Source organism: Prosopis cineraria, unplaced genomic scaffold, assembly GCF_029017545.1.
Source record: "Prosopis cineraria cultivar Desert tree isolate PC_DT_omini unplaced genomic scaffold, ASM2901754v1 PC9, whole genome shotgun sequence".
In the NCBI taxonomy this organism is placed as follows: domain Eukaryota; kingdom Viridiplantae; phylum Streptophyta; class Magnoliopsida; order Fabales; family Fabaceae; genus Prosopis; species Prosopis cineraria.
Window position 1 is genome coordinate 21,655,655 of NW_026555340.1, and position 26,701 is coordinate 21,682,355.

The 26,701-nt window shown below is 30.4% G+C and overlaps 1 protein-coding gene and 1 pseudogene across 1 annotated transcript; one reads left to right on the top strand and one right to left on the bottom strand.

The window, feature by feature from the left end:
• Positions 1–700: 700 nt before the first annotated feature.
• LOC129321043 (universal stress protein PHOS32-like) lies at positions 701–7,768 on the bottom strand (annotated as a pseudogene).
• A 2,198-nt stretch (positions 7,769–9,966) lies between these two features.
• Positions 9,967–16,269, top strand: LOC129319400 (aldehyde dehydrogenase 22A1). The gene is made up of 14 exons (XM_054964457.1): positions 9,967–10,374; positions 10,452–10,495; positions 10,754–10,858; positions 11,619–11,746; positions 12,046–12,168; positions 12,527–12,680; positions 12,983–13,086; positions 13,168–13,246; positions 13,578–13,673; positions 13,821–13,958; positions 14,350–14,565; positions 14,833–15,024; positions 15,650–15,793; positions 15,874–16,269. Exons 1-14 carry the CDS (start codon positions 10,263–10,265, stop codon positions 16,027–16,029), a joined length of 1,791 nt encoding a protein of 596 aa, XP_054820432.1. The 5' UTR covers positions 9,967–10,262; the 3' UTR covers positions 16,030–16,269.
• The last annotated feature ends 10,432 nt before the right edge of the window (positions 16,270–26,701 follow it).

Sequence of the window (26,701 nt, forward strand, 5' to 3'; positions counted from 1 at the left end):
TTAATCGAGCCAATTTGAATAAACCTACCAGGCCCAAATTATAGACTCTATTTTTTGTTTTAAATTGATTCATTAACAACTCTGATTGATGGTCCAATCATCCAATCTAGTTTTTAATGCATTAGTTCTTACTGTGTGAATATTATATAGGAAAAATATAATTTCATGTCCTTACACTTTACTTGCATTTTGTTATTTGTTCTTGCACTTTTTTTAATATTTTAAATTTCTACACTTTTATTTTTTTTTTTTTGGTGTTTTAGGTCATTTCAAATTTCTATACTTTATTCATAAAGAGATCTAAAATATTAAAAAATAAAAGTATAAAAATCTAGAATACAAAAAAAAAAAATGTGAGCAAAGTATATGTACACAAATTTATATTTTTTCTATTATATATATATATATACACTATCATGTTGAATGAGCCACCGCATCTAGATGTGATAATGTAAAAATCTGAAATGATAAAGTGGATACAGGTGTGAGAGGGAACGATTGGTCGCTGCCAGTGCAACGTCAAATATACTATTACTGGCCATACTGACCAAACAGTAGCAGTGGTCCGACAACATCGGTGCGGGTGGGTTCGGATCCGAATTCCATGAACAGGGGCAACCAAGTCATTGAAGGGGAAGTGGTTCAGCAAGGTTCCTTTTATGGACGTGGCATTGGAGCCAGGATTTGTGGAAACTTCTCTGTCTCAGGCGACATTAATTAATTAACTAGATTTCATGTGCTGTTATAAAGTGTGAGTTCTAATTAACACCTTTAATTGATCAATCATTAATCTAAAGCAATATCAAATAAAACAGACTGCTTAAAAACTAATTAACACTTCTATATAATAAGTGTGAGTTCTAATTAACATTTATATATGAGCTTGCCTACATATTTTGTTGCTTAATGAAGTTCCTTGTCATCTTTCAAGAGCTTGTACTGCACTTCACACACACACGATTATTCTTAGTTTATGTAACTAAGGCATGAGTTTGTTGGTGATTATGTATGTGCCCAACTTTTAGCTGAGATCCAAGATTGTGTCCGGAAAAATAATCATTTGATATAAAACCATTATTATATGTATTATGAGGCCAAGAAAACAAAGTACATTCCCCCTTGATTAATGTGGCCCAAAATATGGCTTTCCATTTTGACCAAGGTGAAAGGGTAAATTTATCCTAAAATTTTTTTACCAAATATAACCGGCATACTTAAATTTTGATCAATGCAATGTTATCCTGAAAATTTAAAAAAAATGATGTAATATTGTTCCATATAAACATTTGATTAACATTGTTATTGAACAATTTTTACTTAAGTTGAAGGACAATTCTGCCCCAAAATTTTTTTGGTGGAGTAATTAATATCCTAAATTTTCTATTAATACAATATTTTAGGTTATTTATCAATGTTAAATTAGAAGACTAATTTAAAAACCTCTTATCAATGTTAAAAATAGTTCATATATCTGGATTTTAACTAAATACATTATCTAAGATTGATTAACTGTAAAACTAACTTTAATCGACTGCTCCACAAACTTGCCTTTGAACTTTAGACTTGCCCTTATTTTATCCATAAACAAGTCTGGACAAGTGACCATGAGTAGATATGGGGTTGCATAAGTTTAACCATGAATAAATACAGATTTATTTGCACCTGCCTATGAGAACTATAGACTAACTCAAAATATGGGCAAAATTATTCCAATCAAAGTTTAAAATATTAATTACTCTTTCAGGCAAATTTTGAGAGTAAAATTTCTCTCTAAACCTCAAGTTTGTTTAACTAAATGGTTAATATTGGTCAAACATTAGTAAAAGATAACATTGTATCATTTTTTAAAACTTATAGAATAACATTATATAAATCAAAGTTAGAAACACTAGTTACACTCGTCCAAAATTTAAATTTTACCAGAAAAAAATACATGGAAAGATCAAATAAATCTGGAATTAAAAGCAAAACAGCTACAAGGAACTTTTCGTTCTTTCTTTTTCTTTTCTCTTTTTTGCAAAGAATGGCCAGTGGCTACAACCTTTTTGTAGGAAGCTCCAGAAAAACAGCTCGAACGGGCTTATTAGACAAACTAAAACAAGGGATTAAGGAGGGGCCTGTCTCATTTTTTATACGAAGTCTTAAAAAATTTATAATGTATTCATAATTAATAATGTGATTTTTATTATAAATCTTGCGTTTTATAGTAATAATATCAATTAACATAATAATGTGATTATTATTATTATAAATTACCTTCTCTAATTAATGTTGCTGGAGACAGCAAAATTAAGAATGTCGGTCAGAGGACTTCACCACAACGACGGGACAAGAGGCATGATTCACTACGTAATTGCTTACACTACCCATTAAGGTCCTGCAAGAAACAAACAAACAATTAATCATCCAAATCAATTTAGATATATAATATATACTTTGTTACGTCATTTCACAGTAAAGTAAACAATAATTAAGTAAGAGTGGTTGAACATACTTTTTCTAATTTATGATATTCAATCTAAATGCATTGTATTAGATGATTCGATCCAGAAAAGAAAAAAAGTATTGTAAAGGGAATGCAAGTAACTGATGATATAATATAAGTAATAAGATTGATGTGAAAAATAAAATATATTTCAAATAATTTACATATAAAATTAGTGGCATTCAAGTATTTTCCATGATGATGTGTTTATTGGAATGGTTTTCCAAAACTACGTCATCTTTGCCTTCTATTTTATTTGTTAATTTGATAATTGTTAGAAATTTTATTTTTGTCGATAGCAGTGACAGATCCAGGACATGACTCATGGGGGCCAAGATGAAAAAAAATATGGAAGGAGGGGTCGCAAAATTATTTTTTTTTCTTCATATTTTTCCAAATAAAAGTGAAGAAAAATTATTAAAAATTTTGCCCCCACCTCAAATCCGTCCCTGGTTGATAGTGGTGGTCACTGTTTGAAAACTGGAATTGGCTATAATGTTTTTTGCTGATTCGTTTTGTTTTTTTTTATTCTGTTTTTTTTTTCCTTTTTAAGATGTGTGTGAGGTTGTATTTAAGTTATTTTGAGTGTTTTTTTTTTGTTTTGGGTATTGGTGTTTGTATTTTTTTATGGTGATTAATAAAATTGACTTTTTTTTGCAAAAAAAAAAAGAATATTTTCAAAGTGCAAGAACTGTAGCAACATTACTCATTGTATTATGGTAAGATTACAAGCTTTGCCTAAATATTTTGTATATTTTAGTTTATTTTTAAATTGCAAATAGAGTCAATTGTTAGTGCAATATACAGGGAAAAAGATTTTTCAGTGTTTGTGCATATCTTGTAAGAGTTTCAACGAGATTTTTTTTTTGTGGAAAAAAAAAGAAATTTGGGTTTCAAACTTCTGAGTTTTCTCTCCTTCCCTTTTCCTTCACTGATGTTATGAACTGATTTGATGGTTGGATTGGTTGCATATCAAAAAATAATGTTGGTAATAAATAATGAGATTAATGAATAGATAAGACTCTAAACTCTTATTTAAAAATTGCCTTAGATCCTACACTCTTAAAGTATACAAAATAAATCCTAAATTTTTAAATTTATAACAAAATAAAGTCTGATCGTTAATTTTTTTAACACTGTTATTGTCAACGTAGGTACTATAATAGTTATGGTTAAATTCATAAGAAAATAAACCATAAACAGTAGCCGCGTGAACAATAACGATGTTAAAAAATTAACAGTCATGGTTTATTTTGTTATGAATTTAAAAGTTTAGGGTTTATTTTACATATTTTAAGAGTTTAAAATTCAAGACAATTTTCAAACAATTGTTTAGAATTCTATTTGCTCGTTAACCCTAAATAATGAGATAAAGCTATCTATATATCTAAATATGAGGGAGAAAAAGAGTAAAGTACTTCCTTTGTTTTTATATATAAGAGAAAAAAATTGTATCACAAAGTTTAAGAAAGATAGTTAATGATAATAATTATATCTAAAAATAAAAAAATTAGACTAAAAGACCATATATAAATTAACATAAGCATGGATTAATTATTTTTTATTAATGTAAATTATAAAGGGTGATTTAAAAAATATGTAATAAATATTTATTAAAATATATAATTTTACTTATATTAAAAAATAAAAAGTAATAGTTTTTTTTTTTAATAAAAAGAAATGGAGTAGTCCGTAAATAATGAAAACGCAATAGTTATACACTGCACATGTACCTTTTGATGGTGCCAAGGCCTCTCCTCCCCACAACGAGAAAGTCAAGAGGTATATTATCAATTGCTTCACATAACTTCTCTCTCGCATCTCCCCAGTATATCTTCATTGCTATCTCAACCTGCTCATGTTCTCCAACATTATTTTCAATAAGTCACCTGTCTTTCATTAATTCGGGTTAAATCCAAACAAATTTAAAAAATTTAAAACCAGATTTATTAAATTATTATTTTTTAAATGTTCATACATATTTGGACCAACTTAAATAAACCCGACTGAGTTTGGCCGCCTGAATACCCGAGCAATTTTTTAAAAATATATATAATGTTAAATATTAATAAATTTTTTAATTTTAGTTCATTTTAAATTAAAAACAGTATATTTGAGCACAGTGTTATAATATTTCATTTAAAAAATTAAAAATATTCACATTATTATATTTTTAATTCATAAAATACCTGAAAATAATATTTAAAATATATTCTAATTTTTATTTTTGAACTTTAAGAATCATAATTTGTTTATAAAAATATTTTTGAGTCTCTTCCACTTTTAAGTATGCTAAAAAGTATATTTTATATTTTTTGATAAAATGAAAAATTATTTTTAAAGTAAAAAATAAGATTTGTTTAAAAATAAAAAAAATTTTACAATTTAAGTGTTCAGGCCAACTCAAATAAGTCTAAAATCCAAAGAGGTTAGGATCAATTTTAGTTATATAAGCTTTTCTTTCTTCAAGTATTTTAAACCTGATTTAAATAAGCTCAATTTATTTGAACTACCGAGTCTAATTTTTTGTAAGGTAAATCATCATGCATGGATGCGCACGCACATACATGCATGCAAGTTCGATATACTCAAATTACTAACTTTAATTTTTATAAGGTAAATTATCATCATGCGCCCGCCTGCCTAATGCATGCATGTAAAAGGCTCCTTTTCCATCTCTAATTATAGAACACTTAAATTTAGTTGATAAAACTGCTCAAGCCATTTGGGCTCTAGCATTGGTCAGGAGTAGTCTTACTTTGCCCAACCCAGCCGGAATATTTCCCATTTTCTTTCTTTTTTGTTAATTCTTTTTCAGGTCAGGCCATATTTGACCAAACTATTCAGGCATTACGCTAGCCCAAAAGAAAACTGCATATCGGGCACGTACTAAGCAAGGATGACGTCACTCGCTAACCTGGAACGTGTTCGCCCTAATATATATATATATATATATATATTTGTTTCGTTTTTTCAGTTTTGACCTTATACAATCATTTTTTCAACTTCAATTAAACGTCATCATTCATAAGAGGTATTTGAAGGAAGTATTTTAATTACTCTTGATACTTTATAATGGTGTTTACAATTAGGGACACCATAACCTTAAAATTTAGGTCTTATAATTAGTGACTAGGATAGTATATATTACTCGAGCAGTCCAGAGATTCGAAAATAGTAAACATTTTCAGCTTGAGTTTGTACAACAATCTGGACCCTAGATTTATCTAATCGCTTGTTTGATTATGTACATTTTCATCCTATTGAAACTAATTTTATTTGAGATATGATCAGACAATACATGCAAGCACTTTTAATTTTTTTTTTAATATAGATTCCAACATTGCTTCATTAGGTTGTTTTTTCCCCCATAAAGCTCAAGCTCAATATCTATCTTACAAGAATGTTGAATCTCTAGTCACATTCTACCACGTCAGCTTCAAGTAAGGAAAACAATGGTGGGAAAAAAAAAATAAAGAAGAACATGGTACCTCTGGTTTCTGGTTTTCTGCAATTTTGACAATATCCAGGGTTGCATCTTCAGGTTTCACTCCATATTTTTTCATTACCAAAGGATCACCAAACTGACTTGCATGTATCAGAGCTGCATATTTTACATCTTTAGAAGTAAGAAAACCCCTAAACTATGGTAGCTAAATACAGAACAACAATAATAATTTTGGCTTCATCACCTCATGCCAAGCTGGCATTTCATTATTTTTATTAAAAAAAATGCCATTTCGAGTCCTTATACTTTAATGGTGTTTTACTTTTAGTCTGTACATATAGAATTTATTTTTTTAATTTTTCATCCCTTCTATTGGTTCTATTTGGAATGCTAGTCCTGTATTTTGAAAAATACTCAAAAAGATCATAAGATGGTTAAAACCGTGTTAATTCTGTTGTGGTGAACTTAGAATCGTTAAATTAACAAGATAATTAGAAGAAAAAAAAAGCATGCATTGACTCCAGTCAGATTAAAAATTTGATCTGATTTTAAAAAAAAACGGAGAAGAGACTAAAAACACTGAAATTATGGAACATAAATAACAAACAAATACTGAAAAAATTATATAAACTAAAAGTAAAAAATGATGAAATTATAGACACTAATTATTACTCCATTCATTTAAAAATGTAAGGAATTTTTAACTGAATCTCACCCAAGTAGTTACTTACTTTTAAACTAATCCCATCTTTTTATACTTATCCTTATTAAACACTATATAATAAATAAACAATATGAGTACTTTAAAAAAAATAATAATTACATCTTAAAAGATTAAAAGTATCTTATATTTTTTAATATTTAAATTCTAAAAAATATCTCACATTTTTAAATGAAAGGAGTATAAGAAAAGGAATCTCATTTTCCTCAAAATGACTGCACGGGCGTAAGTAGGGCATCATAGGAGCATTAGAACATTAGACCTCAGTAAAATTACTACTGTTTAGACCAATTCATGGTTATTCTAAATATTTTTCAAAATAAAGGTAATGTTATAGACAAAACAAACAAAAGGATGACAATTCATGAAAATAAAGTATAAGAACTAAAAACAAGATCGGATTAAAATATTGGTCCTGGAATGATATTGTTCCCTTTCATTATGTTCTAGGGTAATTCTATGCACTGTGGTAAAATTCTGTCATCAATTAATTACTACAGTGAAAGCCTTAATCCATGTCACAAATTTCCATCTTCAAAGGAGACCTTTAACTCCCATGTAACTATAATGTTTTGCTAAATTGCATAAAAATTTCCTCGATTTTGAGTAATTTACAAACAAATTCCTGGACAATAAATCTTCTCGATCAGAGTTTCAAATTTGTGCAGATGTCTGTTTTCTTGCCCAAGCACGGCCATGAAGATTTTCCCAAGAAACAAACAGTAACAGAGAAAGAGAGAGATTAATTACGAGATCCAGAAGTTTCCCAAAGCTGCATCTCGCCGCCCTCATAGAACTGTTCAGGAAGACTGACGACGAGGATGAGGGTATCTCCGTCGCGAACGGCGTTATCCACTGCCCATTTGAGTACCAGATCGCTTCACGCTGAGAAATCCACAGCCACACCCACTCTTCTTCCAGAAGGTTCCAGAGCTTTATCCATGAATGAAGATCGATAGAGCCTAGCGTTATGAGAGAGACCGCTGCTTCGCTACTGTATTAGCAATCGTTTCGATTATTCGGTCCTTCAATTTCAAGTTAGTGGAGAAGACAAGCATCCAAAATTTGAGGCAGAAGAACAGAGTCGAAGACCACAGCGACGAGCGCGCGCACTGTTGTGACTAAAATGAAAAGCACATCATTTTATTAATTATTAATATTATCAATAATTAATATTGCTGTCTTTTTTTTCAGACGAAGCAATGAAAACAAACTAGCGCCTTGCAGGGGTGGGGGGATAATTATTAATTATTGTTAATGTTAATTTTTTTATAAATTTTATTATTTTCCTATTATCTTATATTATTACCCCCTCTCCTCCTTAATATACGTCAGAATTAACTAATTTTAGTGCTTATTAAAGATATAATTATGTCCTTAAAATTGTTAAAAAAGTGACTCTTCAATTTTCTCTTTTTTTACAAATATTAATCAAGTAAGTTGTTGTTTAAAAACTCAAATAATAATAAACAAATATGGTATAACATTAAAACAAGTGCATGAATTATTCTCACTTTTCCCTATATTAAGATTTTTTTTAAATTTTTGCTTGATATTAAGGATCAATGGAGTATGTTTTTTCTATCGATATTAAAAATAGTTTAAAATTTAAAATATGAAAAATTACAGGAAATCATTCATAAATTTTTAATAATATGACTCATTTTGAACTTGTTTCCATGCATCTTATGTGTAAACATGAGAAATAGAGTTACATTCATGCTTTTACGTGGGAATATGGAAAGACTTTTGTTTTGATTTTATTGTAACACTTGTGGATTGTGAAAGTGTAAATCACTTTATTCTTATTTTTTAAAATAAGTCTTAATTTTAAATTAGATAGATATTTTTTTTTCTTACATTATATAGATATATAAATTAGGAAATCACTCATGTTGTTTGTTACTTATAAATAGTGTGTTTTATGGGTAATATAGAAGATAGATATGTTTTTACCTTACATTACATTATATATATGTATATGATATATTTCATATTGCTTGTTACTTATAGATTGTACATGTTTCTGGTAATATATATAGGCTTTGTTTGGTAGAAAGCATTGGAAAATGGGACTGAAATTGTAATTGAGTGTACCTAACTTATCATATTTGGTATAGATCATGGTGAAGTCAATCCCATGTTAAGTGGTATTACACAATACCACCCCTTGGTATTGCAAAAACAATCCTATGATTGATTTTTTAGAGACCAAAATGCCCCTGTTCAAAGTCGACAATCCTGCAACACCCAAGATGGATCCCATTGTCATTGTGGTTAAAACTGTCATCTGTGTCGTGGTCAAATCTGCTTTTGATTCTGATGTTCATCATCCTCTCTTTTAGATTTAAGTTTCTGGTTCTTCATTGACTCCTTTCCTTCACTTATTGCTTTTGGGTCTAATTTTTTGGGTTCTCAATCATCATTATGGTTGTACTCCTACATCAATATCATTATTGTTGCCACTTACGACCTCATCAGTCATCACCACGGTTGGACTCATGTGCTAACATCATTTTCGGCTTGGATTCATTGGGTAAAGAAAGAAAGTGAAGAAGAAAAAAATATGAGAGAAGGAAAGGAGGAAGATGAAGAAAAACACTAATAAAATTGCACACAAGCACTTATTTTTTTTCAATCTCATAACATACCAAACATAAATTTAAAACTTGTTTTCACCTTCAATCCTATTCTCAATTCTTTCAAATTCAATACCTCAACAAATTGTCTTACTTATAGATAGAAGTAGACAATGCATGTTGGTTTGTTCAGGCAACAAAATAACAAGCCTCAATCAATTGTTGGAATCAGAATAGTTAATTTAAATAGGAATATAGGCATTAGGGCGCCAGTCACTCACTATAAATATTGATATTCCTATGTAGTATAAACAAAATTTTCATTGTTGTTGTGATTTTCTAAATGGGTGTTATTATCAATAATAAAATAGTCTAATGATTAAATTATTCATGTTATTTAATTCATTATCTTAGTAAAAACTTGGTTTGTATCTGAGAACCCATTCATCTTACAATGCCAATAAATTTGAATCTATCAATTAGTATTTTCTTGTGGATCTTTAAATACAAGAGTTCGTTGAAAAAATTATTTTGCTGAGGATTTAACTTCAAGTACTACTTTTATAATTATGTAACTTTTCAAGGTTTAAGGCTTGAAGGTTGCCATCCTGAGTTAAAGAAAAAAAAAATATTGTGAGAAATGTTTGAGTGCTGTTTTTCAAAACACTTGTTAAAAAAAAAATGTTGAGTCATTTCTTCTTGATCCCCCACATCCCCCCAAAAAAAAAAAAAAAAAAAGTTCTTCTCTAAAGAATCTCATTTCTGCTTCACAAATCGAATCTGATTTTGTTGCTGTACTTGAAGTTCTGTTTTCGTATGCGATCCCAAGTAGCAATAATTTCTACTTCTGTTTCGTTTCTTATTTTTCCATCGTCATCTCAAAGCTTTCGCAGATTCCTTGAGTGGCTTCGGCCACTGTCCTGAATTTATACTCTCCTTGGAGCTTTATGTGCCTCCAGTTCCACCATCGGAAACCCTAGCGAGGTAGTTTTCTTGTCACAGCGACGCTCTTGAATCGTCGAATTCCCGATGGCATTGTGGTGGTCCGTTCTTGTTTTGGCATTCGCTTATGCCATCTGCAGGTTCCTCTTCATGCTCATTCCTCCCAAAGTTCCTTCCATTGACGTCGATGCTTCCGATGGTACTTTCACTTTCACTTTCACTCTCTCTCTGGTCACACCTGTGCGATGTGTTGTAATGTAATTTTGGTGATGACAGTGTTGGATGATGGAAATCAGGCGCAGGAGAACAGCTTTATATATGTGAGTCTTATTTTTTACTTGATAACCGTCTTCATTGATCTTTCGCTCTGTATCTGCATTTTGCTTGATCTGCTTTCCTGTAATGAATTGGAGTTGAGTTTTATGGTAAGTGGATGTTATGTGATCAGTATAACTGTATAAGTTTGGTCAAATAAGTGCATACTGAGAACTAACTTGTGCTCGATATAACACTGGACATTATGACTTGAGATTTGTTGAAGATGCTCTAATATGGAGATTCTGACTTGTCTTGTTCAGGTACCTCCGAGGGGACAAGCACAGCAATCAGGCAGGAAAGTCCAATGCTATGAACCTGCTACAATGAAATACTTAGGATATGTTCCAGCGCTGACACCTACTGAGGTTAGTGAACCAACGTATTTTAGCAACGGACTAATGCTTAATTGCTTATTAATAACATGAAGTGTCTTTCTCTTTCGTTTTCACGCAGTGTTTATTACTCCAAGCAGTAGGCAATATTTCACGATGCAATTTCTATATTTAGTCGTTTTTATTGAAGTTTGATGTTAAGAAATAAGTACGTTTTCTATGTTAATATAACTAAACATTGATACCAGTGACTTAGAATGTATAAGTTCATCATCGTTGATAAACTAGTTACATAAGAAGTACGTTAGCTGTGCTGAAGGAAAGATGACTTGTCATAGTTTCTAGCTAAATCTGTGTCATAACTTTTTCATTTAGATATCTTTGCATTCTTGCCTTTGTTGAAGTTCAAATTCAATAAAATTCCTATATTTTACATGTTTATTGTTCATACAACTAGAATTTAGTCTCTGTTCCATAAGTTGACCTTATTCTGGGTTCCCATTGATTTCTGTTGTTGATGAAATGCATCATATGCTTTTGATATGAAAATTATCTGATTGTATAGACCAAATTATATTTCTAATTGCTGCCAATCCATCCTCTTGTATCCTGCCATATAGTAACAACAATGACAAATGACAATTCAGACAAAGTGACAGTGAGAAGAAATATTGATTAGTACAACTAGATCCAGTTGTTGTGAACCATCATCTTAAACTATTTTGTTATTTTTGAATAAATTTATACAAGCATTCAAAGAAATTTACTCAGATTATTTTGCATGCATGGAAAGGTCAAGGAGCAGGTGTCCAAGGTGAGGAAGGCACAGAAAATGTGGGCAAAAACCAGCTTCAAGCAAAGACGTCAGTTTTTGCGTATACTCTTGCAGTATATAATCAGACATCAAGCACTTATATGCGAGTAAGAGCTTTTTTATCTGTGGTTGCAGAAAGAGAATTTTAATTTTTCAGTGCCTGGAGAGGATTTAGTGAAAAGTCCTGCAGAAACATTACCGAAACAAAGCTGGTCTTAATGTTAAAATATATTATTCTTAGAGAACATAGAGAACTACAATGTTGGTTGTGATATTTTGGAAAACATGCACACGCATAATAAATGCCCTTTTCTTATAAAAAAGAAATCATTTGGTCTAAAAATTTGTAAATTATGGATTTCTTTTGATAATGAATTGGACATATTTTAACTCTATTTTTTGTTAGAATATCTTCACGTGATACTGGAAAGACAATGGTCGATGCTTCTTTAGGAGAAATAATGACAACATGTGAGAAGATCAATTGGCTACTGTCCGAGGGTGAGAAGTGGCTAAAACCTGAATACCGGTATGTGCTTTCATAATTTTATTTTGTACTTTCTAATTTCTATTTGATTTCTGTCTTGTTAAGACTATACCACAGTTGACTTTTGCCTTTGCATAAATTGGCTTTGGTCATGGTGGATGATCTGCCTTTATATTGGTTTTACTTTTCTTTCTGTATGCCTGTTACTTGGAAATAACAAGAGCCTTATAAGTTATGCTTATTTGTTTCCTATCATACATAAAAAAAAAAAAAGTGGTTTCTTATTTGAATGTATGTACATGTGTGTGTGTGTTTTAATATTAATGTTTCCAATGGAAAATTCCAGATTGAGTTAAATTCCATGTATTTCTTTGTATTACTATTAATATTAATTTTGCAGATCTTCTGGATGGTCAATGCTTCATAAAAGAGCTAGAGTTGAATTTCACCCCCTTGGTGTTATTGGTGCCATTGTTTCATGGAACTATCCTTTTCACAACATTTTCAATCCTATGCTGGCAGCACTCTTTTCTGGAAATGGCATTGTGATTAAGGTATCCTATTTTGAACTACTTGCTTATCCGAAAATTTTCTCCATGGCTGTATTCTGTCTTTTTAATAATTTATTATCAATTTTGGTAGTATTACGGGGATTAGGTTTATCCTATCACAAACTAATATTCTACCTACGATGTTGTTGATAGTTTGATATAGGGGTTATTTTATTTCATGACAAGGTGAAAAAGTGAAAATAAATAATTGAATCTCTTAGAAAGCTGGAATTCCTACTTGTATACTATGACTTCTATGTTTCGGTTTCTTGCATTGACAGGAAATCATGTTCTTCTGATTGTAGATTTCAGAACATGCAAGTTGGTCTGGATGCTTTTATTTCCGAATCATCCAATCAGCCCTTGCTGCCATAGGTGCTCCAGAGGATCTTGTTGAGGTTATAACAGGGTAAAGCCTTATTACTGCCCCTTTTTCCTTTATTCTGTGGTATTTTTGTTTCTTTGGCATCTATCAGACATTCCTTACCAGGTTTGCAGAAACGGGAGAAGCATTGGTCTCATCTGTGGATAAAGTTATATTTGTCGGATCACCTGGTGTTGGTAAGATGGTATGATTACTCTGGCCAATGGATGGATTCACCTGTCTCTTTCCTGTTTTGAATCTTACCTTCCATAATTCTTTTCAATCCTGGGAGAATAGTTTCTGATATTAAGTATGGTGTATATGTGATACGGAGATTCTGATGAGGTTAATTCTTCTCAACCTTGAGCTGTATTATACCTCTGATCTAGGATGATGTTTCTCAGCTAAATCTGCTCTTGAGGATTCATCTGAGAATTCCCTTATTCTTGAAATATCATTCATTCATTTTAAGGTGGTGTCTGCTCTCCTAGCTTCTAAGTAATCTTTCTATTTACGTGCTACATACACTTGTGCAGATAATGAGAAATGCTGCCGACACACTTATACCAGTAACTCTAGAGCTTGGTGGAAAAGATGCATTTATTGTGTGTGAAGATGTAGATGTGGACCATGTATGAATCTTCTCACACCTTCTGATTCCCTGAAGGCTTAGACATCACTGTTGACCCTTCATTTGGGAAATTATTTTTGAATTGCTTATCCTGATCTTTATTTTTGAATGCCATGATTTTAACATGTGATTGATCTGCTGAATATAGGTTGCACAAATTGCTGTCAGAGCTGTCCTGCAGTCAAGCGGACAAAATTGTGCTGGGGCTGAGCGATTTTATGTCCACAGGGATGTCTACTCATCTTTTGTCAGTAAAGTGTCCAAAATCATAAAGTCCGTTGCATCTGTAAGTGTTTCTAAAGACACTTTAGTGGTAAAATATGTGATGTGATCTTCTGATACATCAATCACTTGTGTTTGCACTTGATTCTCACCGGGTTTTCACTTTTCAGACTGTTTTTACATCTCGTTTGCTATCAAATTCAGTAAAACATACATGTGACTCAGGATATGTTACATCATCCTCTTTTTATGTTGTACTTCTGCATGACTGCATCTTTTGTTCTTCTATTTTCTTTTTTCTCAATTTTTCAATCGTTTAGTTGCTTTGGATGACTTCTGATTTGTGTGATTGGTATTATTAATTTGAAGTTTATATACCCTACCTTGAGTCTGGAGTAAAATGTGATTGCTCTCCAAATATCTGAAAATTCAATTTGTTGGTCAATATCTTGCAGGGGCCACCGCTTGCTGGAAAGTATGATATGGGAGCTCTATGCATGCATGAGCATTCTGAAAGGCTTGAAACCCTTGTTAATGATGCTCAAGACAAAGGAGCTGAAATTGTTGCCCGAGGAAGTTTTGGCCATATTGGTGAAGATGCAGTTGATCAGTTTTTCCCTCCGACTGTGATTGTGAATGTGAATCATTCAATGAGATTGATGCAAGAAGAGGTATCAACTAGCAAAACTCATTGTCATCTCTTCTTTTGCTTTTTTGCCATCTTTTATTATTTTTATTCCTGTTTGTTAAGTGCTATATTTATTGACACCCTTACTGGTCATTTGTAGACTAAAACCATTTAAATCCTGAAAGTTTGGTTACCATTATCAAGTCATATATATATATATATATTACAACTATAGATTCGGATTTCCTTATTTATCTTAAGTTCTGGCAAATGCTTACTTGATTCATCTGTGCATATGAATGACATTTAGGCATTTGGACCAATCATGCCAATAATGAAATTTAGCTCTGATGAGGAGGCTGTCAAGCTCGCAAATGATTCAAAATATGGGCTTGGCTGTGCTGTTTTCTCAGGCAGTCAGGCCCGGGCTAGAGAGATAGCTTCGCAGATACATTGTGGAGTGGCTGCAGTTAACGATTTTGCTGCAACATACATGTGTCAGGTAAATTTTATATAATGTTTAATTTCCATTCTTCTGCCTTACTGGGAGAAGGATTAGTAGCTAAGATAGAATGTTTGTTTTTCTTTCCTTTATTCTTTTGGCTGAATTAATACCCAGATACTAGTGAACAAAGTGTTTACTTTGTTACATGTAACAAATGAGCTGACTGATGTTGAATTCCTGGACAAGGCAGAGTATTTGGAAGAATAGTAACTTGAAAGTTATTTATATAATGTAACTGAAGCATTAAGTAGAACCGGGAGAGATAGAGAAACTATTGGACTAATTCTTTTTAGGAAAATGGAAAAAGAAGCTGCATATTATTTGAGCATCCCGATTAGAAAGTTGGTGCATGAAAAGTATGTAGGTTAAACTTGTACTCTTATCAAATTGCTGTAACATCGCCTTGAGCCCTTGACCATGAAAAGAAAAAAAATCTAGAAAATAAACTCAACATTTGGCATATCCTATTGTCAATTTTTGAAGACTAAAAATATATACTTGTGTAAGAGAATTAGCATTGTCGTTGTCATTATTGTAATTATACTGCCAGGAGAGGCTCCTAACACAGCCAGTTTATCTACATGAATTTCCGCTGAATTAATGATGCATTTCGATTTCCTAGTCCCTGCCATTTGGAGGTGTGAAACATAGCGGATTTGGAAGATTTGCTGGTGTGGAGGGATTGCGAGCTTGCTGCCTTGTAAAATCAGTTGTGGAGGATCGATGGTGGCCATTTATCAAAACCAAGATACCCAAGCCTATCCAGGTCAGTCTGGAAAACATTTTATTAGAACAAGTCCTTTTCTCACCTCAAATACTAACTGAGGTGGTCTCTCTTTTCCACAGTACCCCGTTGCAGAGAATGGATTTGAATTTCAAGAGTCCCTTGTTGAAGCACTTTATGGTCTTAACATGTGGGACCGTTTGCGAGCACTGGTGAACGTTTTAAAAATGCTTACTGAGCAAAACTCTCCCAGTAGCAGTAAGAAATTGAAGGATTGACTGTTTTAGGTGGGGTAACATGTTAATGAAATGCTATTTTCATTTTCAAATAACCGTGGGCTTTTGACTTAGTAGTTTTTACCCGGAACTGCGAATTTAGTCACTGTAAATGTCCTTGGCTCTGCCATTTTTATCGAGCATGTTTGCTGTTTCTTGTGGTCGAGTTTCCTGATGGATGTTAGCAGGATCCTTCATGTCACTTGGCATGTTAATGAAAATCGAGAAAACTTGCTATGAAAACTAACAAGTTGCTTGTTAATGTTTGTAAAATTTCAAAATCAAGATGTCTGTATTTCTTGGTGCTGACTAACTGGATCCTTAGCTGGAGGGAATCTGGGAATGTATGTGACCTACCTCTCTTTTAAATTGACTGCCTTTGTTAATGGACTTGTAGCCTAGTGACATGCAAATTTGCCTGTAAGCGGAGGGTTGCAGGTTCAATCATTTGTGCCTGCCCTTGTAATTAAAAAGAATTGATTGCCTCAATTTTTTTGGGGGTAGATTCGTATTGGAGGAAATTGCACTCCCTCTTGCTAACTAGAAGGCAAAATTTTGGCGTCTGGTGTTATTATATGTAAGATAATTTACAAACTTTTAGAAGTAATTAATAATTTTTCCTAAAATATCTTTAATCAATGAGCTTGGCCAATTTTGGAGTAGAGTTAGGGGAATGGTGTGCATTAATTGAGGCTAGAAGACTCGAACTCGAAGCGGAAAGTTGGGGAAAAAAAATTAAGACAAATTAGTTATAACTGTTTTATTGATTTGTAGTATAAATTAGGTGGTTGTCTCATAACATATGGAGGGAGTATAATTCAAGTAGCAGCGTAAATTTATTTAATGTAAATTATCATGTCTGCCGAGATCTCATATTTGAGCCCCCTGGTTAAGAGAGGAGTAGGATTAATACTTTCTCCATTTTAAAAGCTGTAAAGTATTTTTTGATAGGTTGAATATTATTAAATATAGGACATTTCTATTGTTCCAAGTATAATTAATGCATTTTTTTTAAAAAGATATTCATAATAAATAAATTAGTTTTGGCAAAAAAAAATTAGTTTATATTTTTTTTAAGTGACACACTCAATTAAATAAAAGTAAATATGAAAAGATAGTATTAGAAGATAATAAACTAATTTATTGCTGACAAAAAAAACTAATTTATTAAAAAGTGAGATTCATTTAAAAGGAGAGAATAGAAAATGTTGGTAAAAAAAAAAAAAAGACTAATGAAAAAGAAAGATGTTGGGTCATAGAAGTTACGAGATAATATCATTGGGAGGAAAAGTTTGGGTAAATTCACAAGTTAGTTGCTTGGTTTGGGTTGCAAAATTCTCCGATTAGATATGGAGTTTGGTTTTCAGTTTAATAAATTTTAATCTGCATTAATTTGTCCAACATTTATATGATATATTATCAAGTGGTTAGTGTATGCGCAAGAGTGAAATCAAACCAATTTCTGTAGTTTTTCTTTCAATTTTTTTTTAAATCTTATTTATCTACAGATATGCTACTTTCAATCTTGCGGTGGGGAATTTTGGCCAAGACACCTATTTTTGTGGCAGGGAAACAGTACAAAAATGGAAAGTGGACATTCTTGAGAGGCATCTCATTGTAACCAAGTCAATGGTATGAATGGTAGTGGGGTTCTTACGACCATCATTGCACGGAACTTAAAGCCCAGAGTTTGTATGCCGTTTTCCTAACACTTTTTCTTTTATCTGTTAATGGTATTTGATATGCTTCTTTGGGAACCCTTTTTTTGTTTCAAGAATAAAATAATAAATAGTAAAGTCTGCATTTTCTTCTATGATTTTTTTATACCACTTCAATGTAATATTTCTCTGAAAAAAAAGCAGAACATTAAAAATGTTAAAATAATTTATATTAATGGATTTCTTGAATATTTTATGGTGAAGAAAATAATAACTTGGGTATGATTGATTTTGCTGCCATTCATAAATGATTGATGATCCGTCTTGTCTGTCTTTCCCAGTTTGTACATTTTCATATCAGCTTTTTTCTTCCCATAATCTAATATGATACGAAAACACAAGAAGCAGGACCATCATCTCTGGGACCTTTTATTTAATGATGCAACAACTTGAAAGAAATTGACTTGACATATACAATTGAGAGCCGCATCGCGTGTCCCTCGTGATTCACCTGACTATGGTTCAATTGGGGAGAGTGATGTGTGCTATTTTCGGTCTCATTTATAAATCACATTTTAAAAAATTTATTTAATTTTATTTATAAATCATGTTATGTCTTTTTAAATAATATTTAAAAAATATTTTTAAAATTATCCTTTATAAAAAAAATAATAGGACATTATTTTTTAAATTTATTATATAGAGGCATGTTTAAATTTTATTTATTTTTATTCCTTGTACTTTTATTGTATTGGTATTAATGAAGTTGATAAAAATAATTTATAAATAAGATCGAAAGGAGTACAGACTTTAAAAAAGGGCCCAACAGGAGGACTTTATAAACCCACACCACTCTTTATTTCTTTCTCATTATGTGTAGTAAAGAATAGAGAAAAACAAATGAAAATATATCATCTATTATTATTTATGGAGTGTAAACAAGGACTTGCATTATTTATTATATATGAATAATAAAAAAGGAGAATGAAACTTCAGTTTCAAAAGACCAATTCACTGATGGTTAAGTTCTTAAAGAATTTGTTAAAAAATAAGTTGAAAATATATATTTAAATAGTTGTAAATATGAGTATTACTTGCAAATTAGGTATTTGAATTTCATAGGTCACTACTAATTTTTAACTATGATCAATTTTTATTGTAGCTGTGAAACTAATCTCTTGAAAAATTTAAATACAATCATTTGAAACCATCTAAGTAAATGTATACAATCAATTATTTAAAAAAATTTTTTAGGATCTAATGGTGATTAAATTGATAAGTGTCATCCCTTAAAAGTCTTTTAAGAAAAATGTTAAGGTTGTGTAATTATCCTTAAACATGGGTAATTTTTATTACTAGTGAAAGCTAAATGCTTGGAGCTGCCAATATTGAACCTACACCTATTACCAATAAAGAATTTCACGTCATTATATCACAAGACTGTTGGCTCCTTAAATACACGTATTTTAACGGAGATTGAAATGTACTTTGGTCAAGGATCTCTCATTTTTAATCAAAACAATATTTTTTTTATAAAATTAACATTCAAAAGATTGAGATTACTTTAATTGTAATTTATTTGAAGTAAAAAATTAAAAATAATAAATGTCAACTATTTAAAATTAAAAATAATGCCATATTCATTTTCATCCCCCGTTGGCTTGCCAACACATCAAACATTACCGCCACCCCCCACTCATACAATTGCCATCACCCCTGCTCCGTCCACATTCTATTCTCTTGTATTAATTTTTTAAAAATTAAAACAGATCTTATTTATTTTTACAAAATTTGAAATATTTTTTCCACAAATTATAAATAGTACTGTATGCTCTTATATAATCTATATATCTACATATAATATAAAAAACACTCATAAATCATATTATTCATTCCATGTAACTAATTTTTCAAATTATTTTCGAAATCAACATTGGTTTTTGGAAATATATTGAAACATTGATGATGTTACGTATCATATAGACATAGTATGTATCACTTGGGTATGTAATTACAAGGTGCTTCTTAACTATGAAATTATTGTAAACCAAAATTCAATGCCAAGTTTTGAATTATAGAAAAAAGAAGTTTTAGGATGGTGGTATCTATATCAACTTAGACAGACATGACTCATGTATAGTTTGGGATTTCATCATTTACATAAATGATTAAAGGTTTGAATCCCAATATTTATATATATCAATCTTGTTAGATGTTCAACGATTTATCTTCACTATTATAAAGGAGATTAATCTCTATTATCAGCAAGGTATATTCAAGGAAGCAATAATCGTTGAGGCTACGGTGGGCTAATTTTTGTTTTTGGTAAAAATATAAATAAATTTGTATATTTTTATAAAAAAAATTTATAACTTAGAAAAAGATCATTACATGATGATTGTGTATAGTTATATATATTATATTTAAAAAAATGCAAAAAGTGACACCATATTGATTTTATTTAAAAAATTATAGGGAATATTTATGAAAGGGGATCACATATTTTTTTGGTATGACAAATGGTGCTCCCTTCCTGAATCCCTTGTTAATTATGCATCTCTTAAAGCAGACTTGATTTTACAGTCTAAAGTCTCTGATTTCTGTCCTGCCTCAGAAAGATGGAATGTTGATTAATTAAGCAGATATCTCCACCAAGATGTCATTAAACATATCATTGTTGTCCAGCCTCCAAACGCCAATGCTGACAATGATGCTATTTGTTGGAGACCTTTTAATGATGGCAGCTTTACCATCAAATCTACTTCTAAGGCTATCGATAATCACTATGGCAATCTTAACTCTAAGATTTGGTTGAAAATCTAGAAATGGCCAATGTATGAGAAGATCAAGACCTTTCTTTGGAAAGCAGCCTGCGATCGTCTTCAACCCAAGTTTATCCACTCCAATGATGGCTATACCTTTCCTAGGCCATGCCCATTTGGTTGCAACCCTTTAGATTCAATTGGTCATATCCTAAGAGATTGCAAGACTTTTAAAAAGGTTTGGATAAAACTTGTTAAACAATTTAAACTTAACACTTTCTTTTCTCTTCCTCTATGGGACTGGATATTTTGGAATGCTAACCATGATGCGGGCAATGCTTGTTTGAGAAAGATTCTATGATAGAAATTATTCGCTCATGTTTGTTGGAATATCTAGGGAGATAGATGTAAAATCATTTACTTTGCAGAAGATAATCTTGAGAGAAACATCGCTTTTACCAACATCTAGGATATCATCAATGATTTATGTCTTCAATCTAAAATCAATTTTTTGAACCAGCAAGGTGATAGAACAAACGCTAAATAGTTATACCCTAAAGATGGATGGGTTATTCTTGATATTGATGGCTTAGTTAATAATCAAGGTCTTACTTCTTGCGGTGGACTCATAAGAGATGAACATGAGAATTGAATTAAAGGATTCTCCAAGCATTTTGGTTACCATCTGTGTATAGGAGCTGAGCTTTTAGGAATATTGAAAGGACTAAATATTTGTTGGGAGAAGAAGATAGACAAAGTTCATATCTATTTTGACTCTATGGAAGCCCTAACACACGCAGCAAGTTCTCTACTAAACACTCATTAATTGCTACAATCAACAAAATTAAAGATTTCATTATGAGAGACTGGACGATCACTTTTGATCATGCCTATAGGAGGTAAACAAAGGCACAAATTGATTGACTCATCAGGCTCCTACTAATAATTTCAATGTTCAAATCTTAGATACTCCTCCTCTGAGATGTAGAGATTTTTTGTACGCTGACATAACATAACATGTCTGAATGGTGTTTCCTTGACCTTTTTATTTAAAAAAAATATTATAGAGAATATTTTAAAAACCATATTTTACATGCTCAAACTAATATGAATTAATATTATATATAAATTAAATAAACAATTAAATATCTATTAATATAAATGCACAACTTTTATAACAATTAATATGTGATTTTATAAACAATTTAGTTGAAAAAAATCAATATGTATAATATAAATATTAGGTATAATTTTTATTTTTAGAAGTGAAGATTTAATAAATGACCAAAACACTGCAACAAACAAATAAGTCATGTCTTCTACTTCTTTTTTTATATATATTTAAATATATCAGTATATATTTAATATATAGGAAAAATTACATCAAATGACTTGGTAAGAAACTTATTCATAGATAAGGACTAATAATAAGTTTTATTTAAGAACAAACTAGTCAATATTCTCATTTTAATAATAATTTATTCTGTATTGATCTTTATATGTGAATAAATTCTTTGTCAGGTCTTTTTATGTGATTCCACATATATTATTATATTATATATAAAGTATAAATTGTAGAAACATTAATTAGAGCTAGAGTTGGACATAAAGGCTGTGCCTAGAGAGTCAAGCTTAAAACCCCTATTTAAATAAGGGTTTGAATTTGAAAAATTAGTAATTTTTTGAAAAATTAGGCTTCTAGGTCTAGCCTTGATAAAACTTAAAAATAATTGATATTGGTTCCTTTGCCATTTAAGCCCTATTTCCCAAAAAATTGATCATTTTTCCAGTATTATGTTGTTAAAATAATTAATATTGATTCCTTTGCCATTTGTTTTAACACGATATTGATAAATTTTTTATTAATTTTGTAAACATGATTACTTTGCAAGGTTTATTTCTTAATTTTGATTAATATTGTACTTTATGATACATAAATTTTTGTATTTATCAGATTTAATATGGTTGATTTGAATTGAAAATTTTTATTTTCATTTCAAAACTTGATTAAGATTCTATATTTATATTTGTATTTATTTATTTTATTAAATTTTTATTTTTAAATTTAAAAAGAGCTTACGAGCCCAACTTTAAACTTTCAAATAAGGATCAAATTTTAAAAATTGATTATTTTATAAAAAATTGAGTTTAAGAGCTTGAACCCTTCTTCCAATTAGAGGGTTGAGGGCATAATTCTATTGTTATAATAAAAAATAACTTTTAGATGCATGGGTAAAAAAAAAAGGCTAGAAGAAGCTATCATGGGCTCAATGATTTTTGGTAAAAGAAAAGGCTAGAAAAATCTCTGTCCTTCATTTGAGTTTTATATCAAGTGCTATATATTCAATATAAAATATAAATTTAACTACACTTTTCATATATTCATAAATACTAATAATAACATAATTTCTTGTTTATATACAATAACATAATTTCTTTTACTCTTATTCAATGTGAGACCTCAATATTTCTTACATGCAAGTTTGGATTCTAACGTAATATATATTCTTCCTCTCCCATTCTAACCCACTATTAGTAGTTATTATAATGTTTTTTTTATTTAAAAATATAAGGTATTTTTAATTTTTTAAGGTGTAATCATTATTTTTTTTAAAAAATGCCTCTATTAATGAATGACTTTATAGTTATTGTAGGGTATTTAATATGGGTAAATATGAAAAGAAAGAGTTAGTTAAAAAGTATGTAACTACTTTATAGGAGTGAAATTTAGTTAAAAATATTTTATATTTTTGAACGGAGGGAGTAATTTGCAAAACCACCCTTTTAAGTTTCAATCTATCAAAATAAAATTTAACAAAAAATACTAATATCTTGAATAATTATTGTTTGAATAATACTGAAGAGAAAGGATAGAAGAGAATGTAGATGCATATTTTCAAACTACACTCATAAATATTTGGTTAGTAGAAAGTTGTTTTTTTTTTTTTAAGAAATGAAATGAGAAATACACTTATCCTATTTTTTCTATGTGCATCTCTAATTTCTTTTCTAAAAAACACCCTTCTATACATCACATGTGATATTAATTGTTCATAAACCCTTCAACCATAACCTACATTGTGAGGAAAAAAATCTCTTTTTTGTTCATTAATATTATTAGAAACCCTTCTAACTTGCATATATATATATATATATATAGCAATAAAAATATTCTTTTTTGTCCATTACTGTGAGGTTGCTGTTGGTAATAACGATCCTACACAATGAAGAGTTTGTATTAGTTTGAATGAATGGTGGTAATATCTTCAAGTTTTTAAAATATTGGGTGATGGAATAAAAAAATTGAATAGCAATCAAAATATTTTCTCCAGCATTTTGTTTATGGGAGAATATTCGATAAAGACATGGAGATTCTATTTTCGATGTGCTTCTCTCCCTTCTCACTCACATCTTGAAGTGATATACTATTAGCAAACAAGAAAAGAAATCAACAAATTCAAGGGTCATAAGGATAATTTTTGTAAGGCTATTAATTACTCACTATTGCAGGACAACTTCGTGTATATCAGCATATAAAATAAAATATTTTTTAAAAAATGTTTTTTCATTAATCACAGGAATTTGGCTTACCTTAAATCTTATAAAAAGTAAGGACTCATAATCTAGTTTTAGTGAAATATTTTAATAGTTAAAAAATATTTGTCTAGTTCAACCATGAAAATATATACACCAAACTTGCACTGTTAATTTTAAATTTATATTTGATTTGAGTAAAATCCAATAAGAGTATATTTAACAGGCACTTTTCTCCAATTAAATCAAATATGCGTATCATTTGTAGATTATTTATTTTATAATAAAATTTTATTATTAACATTCTTAACACCTTAAAATCTTCATCTTAATTTAATTAGATAAAAGTACAGTAAGCATACAAGATTAAGTAGCTAAGTTTTATCCAATTTTAAATTCTAAAGACGAAATTTATAATTAAGACAATTTTAAAAAGCCAAAAGTTTTATGGTCATTATGTTTTAACTCTACACGAATAAAATTCCAAAAAACGAGATAGTAGGATATCATATCATTAGATATTATAAAGCTAAATAATGCGATCCATATTTTATATATAGTTCTATACAGTAAATCACATTGTTCATGACTTGTAAACAACATCTGCTTGTTGTAAATTAATTAGATACATGGATTAGAAGTAAGGGCAAAAGAAGAAGAAGAAGCAGTAACAGGATCTTTATAAGAAAATCATAGTCCTTTCCATGTGTCCGATTAAGTATGAATTAAATTATATAATTGTGTAATCAAAAATAATATTGTCGGGGCTTGAGCAAGCATCATGCCCAAAGCGATTTGTTGAATGCTCTCCCTCTCTGCGTTTTTTTTTTTTTAGCTATGACTTTAAAAGGAGATACATAAATAAGTTTAGTAATTAATGTCAAATGAAATCTCTTCCATTTCCTAATAAATCATGCTTATTACAATAACAAATATTCCTTCCTGATTTTATTATAAGTCATTTTAAATTACTTTATCAAAAGTAAAGAAGAATAGCATATTGGGTGAGAGGATCCCTCACACTTATAAACCTTACAATACTTATGAGGCTTCTCGATGTGGGACTCGTGACAAATAGTTGATTCATTAAATTTGTCATAAAATTTAAAAAAATATTTCAACTTTGCTCCTATAAGAGAGAGAAACACAACATTCAAGAAATTATGTATAAATATTAAATTAGAATTATATTCATATTAAGAATCAAGAAATTCTTTAAAAAAGTTAAGGACTAATTTGAGTATATATGAAGATGTCTTCCTAGATTCCATTCTTAATTTCAACAAACTCATCAATGTGAACACTTGAACAACAATAAGGGGAAGAAATAAGAAAAGATGACATTGAAATGGTACTGTGGGAGGGACAACCACACAACACACTAATATGAACACTGACAAAACAGGAAGGGAAGAAAAATATCACAAATCCACTCAATCCTTCACCATATGTCTGTATCAAAATCATACATTGTAATTAGAGACACACAACCACACATCACAAGTGTGTGTACGTGTGTGTCTATGTAAGGGTGCAGTAGGAAGAGGCAAGAGATGAGTAGGAAAGAAAAAGAGCATATTAGCAGAGAGAAAGGTTGTGATAAGAGAGTTTGATAAAGAAAGAGATACTAAATTAAACAAGTGGGGAAGCTTGAGAAGAATCTTGAAATTCAGAATATTGTCACCAAAAGGAGAGTCTCTATTTCACCAACATGACTATGACAGCTCACCCTTTATCAAGGATTAGGTTTTATCCTCTTCATGTTATGTTGGTACGTTACCGACTAAGTTACACGCACACATGCAGACACGCACGCACACTCACATATGGGTTTATAATTTGAACAATATATTTGTATTTAATTTGTTTGACAATGACATGCATACTGGTTGCTGAACTGCTTGAAAATGGAGAGCTTGTGGGAGTGGTAAGGGGATGCATTAAGAGTGTGACTACTCATTCTGCTTCAATCTTGAAGATGGGTTCTATACTAGGACTTAGAGTTTCTCCTCCTTCTAGGTAATATTCACTTTTTTTTTTTTTGCTGTTGTACTTTATTTGATTTTTTTTTGGGTTAAAAACTATGTTGTACTCTTTTATTCAACATCTAGTCAAGTGGCTTGATTTAACTAATAACATATGTATAATGGACAACATTTAGCATGCTTGTTATTCAGTTTTGGTGCCATAAAATGACCGTTTTTCCAAAAGTAAAATTTTTATTTTTATTTTTTATTTCTTGAATTATAAGGGTAGGCATTAATGGTTTGAGAGATTGCAAGTGAAATTGAACGTGCAACTTTCCCCCTTACAAGAGTTTACATGCCACTAGGCTACAAGGACATTAACAAACATGTTTTTTGTTGCGTTTGAGGAAAGATAAGTTTTAGAGTTGAAAATGTTAAAACAAATATAGCCATAGTCATTGGATCAAGCTACCTGACTAGACATTGGGCAGGAGAGGATAGAATGGTTAAACCGTTTTTTTGTCATCAAGCTATATTTTTTTGTTATGATGACATGTATCAAGATTTGTCTAATTAATAAAATAAAAATTTCATTTTTTTTGTTGGGTCAAGGATATTTTTTTCCCATTAAACGATTTTTAAAGCACAACTCTCTCTTTGTGTGTTATGGAATTATCACCTCAATGCAATATTTAGGAGGGTTGAAATATTTAGGAAATATCACCTCAATGAAATATAAAGTTCTGAAATTGAA

What these genes read in the sequence shown, in the direction of transcription:
- LOC129319400 (XM_054964457.1), top strand. Translation starts at nt 10,263, where the DNA reads ATGGCATTGTGGTGGTCCGTTCTTGTTTTGGCATTCGCTTATGCCATC. An exon ending in CATCAAGCACTTATATGCGA is followed by an intron (nt 11,747 to 12,045) that starts GTAAGAGCTTTT and finishes ATTTTTTGTTAG; the next exon opens with AATATCTTCACGTGATACTG. An exon ending in CACCTGGTGTTGGTAAGATG is followed by an intron (nt 13,247 to 13,577) that starts GTATGATTACTC and finishes ACACTTGTGCAG; the next exon opens with ATAATGAGAAATGCTGCCGA.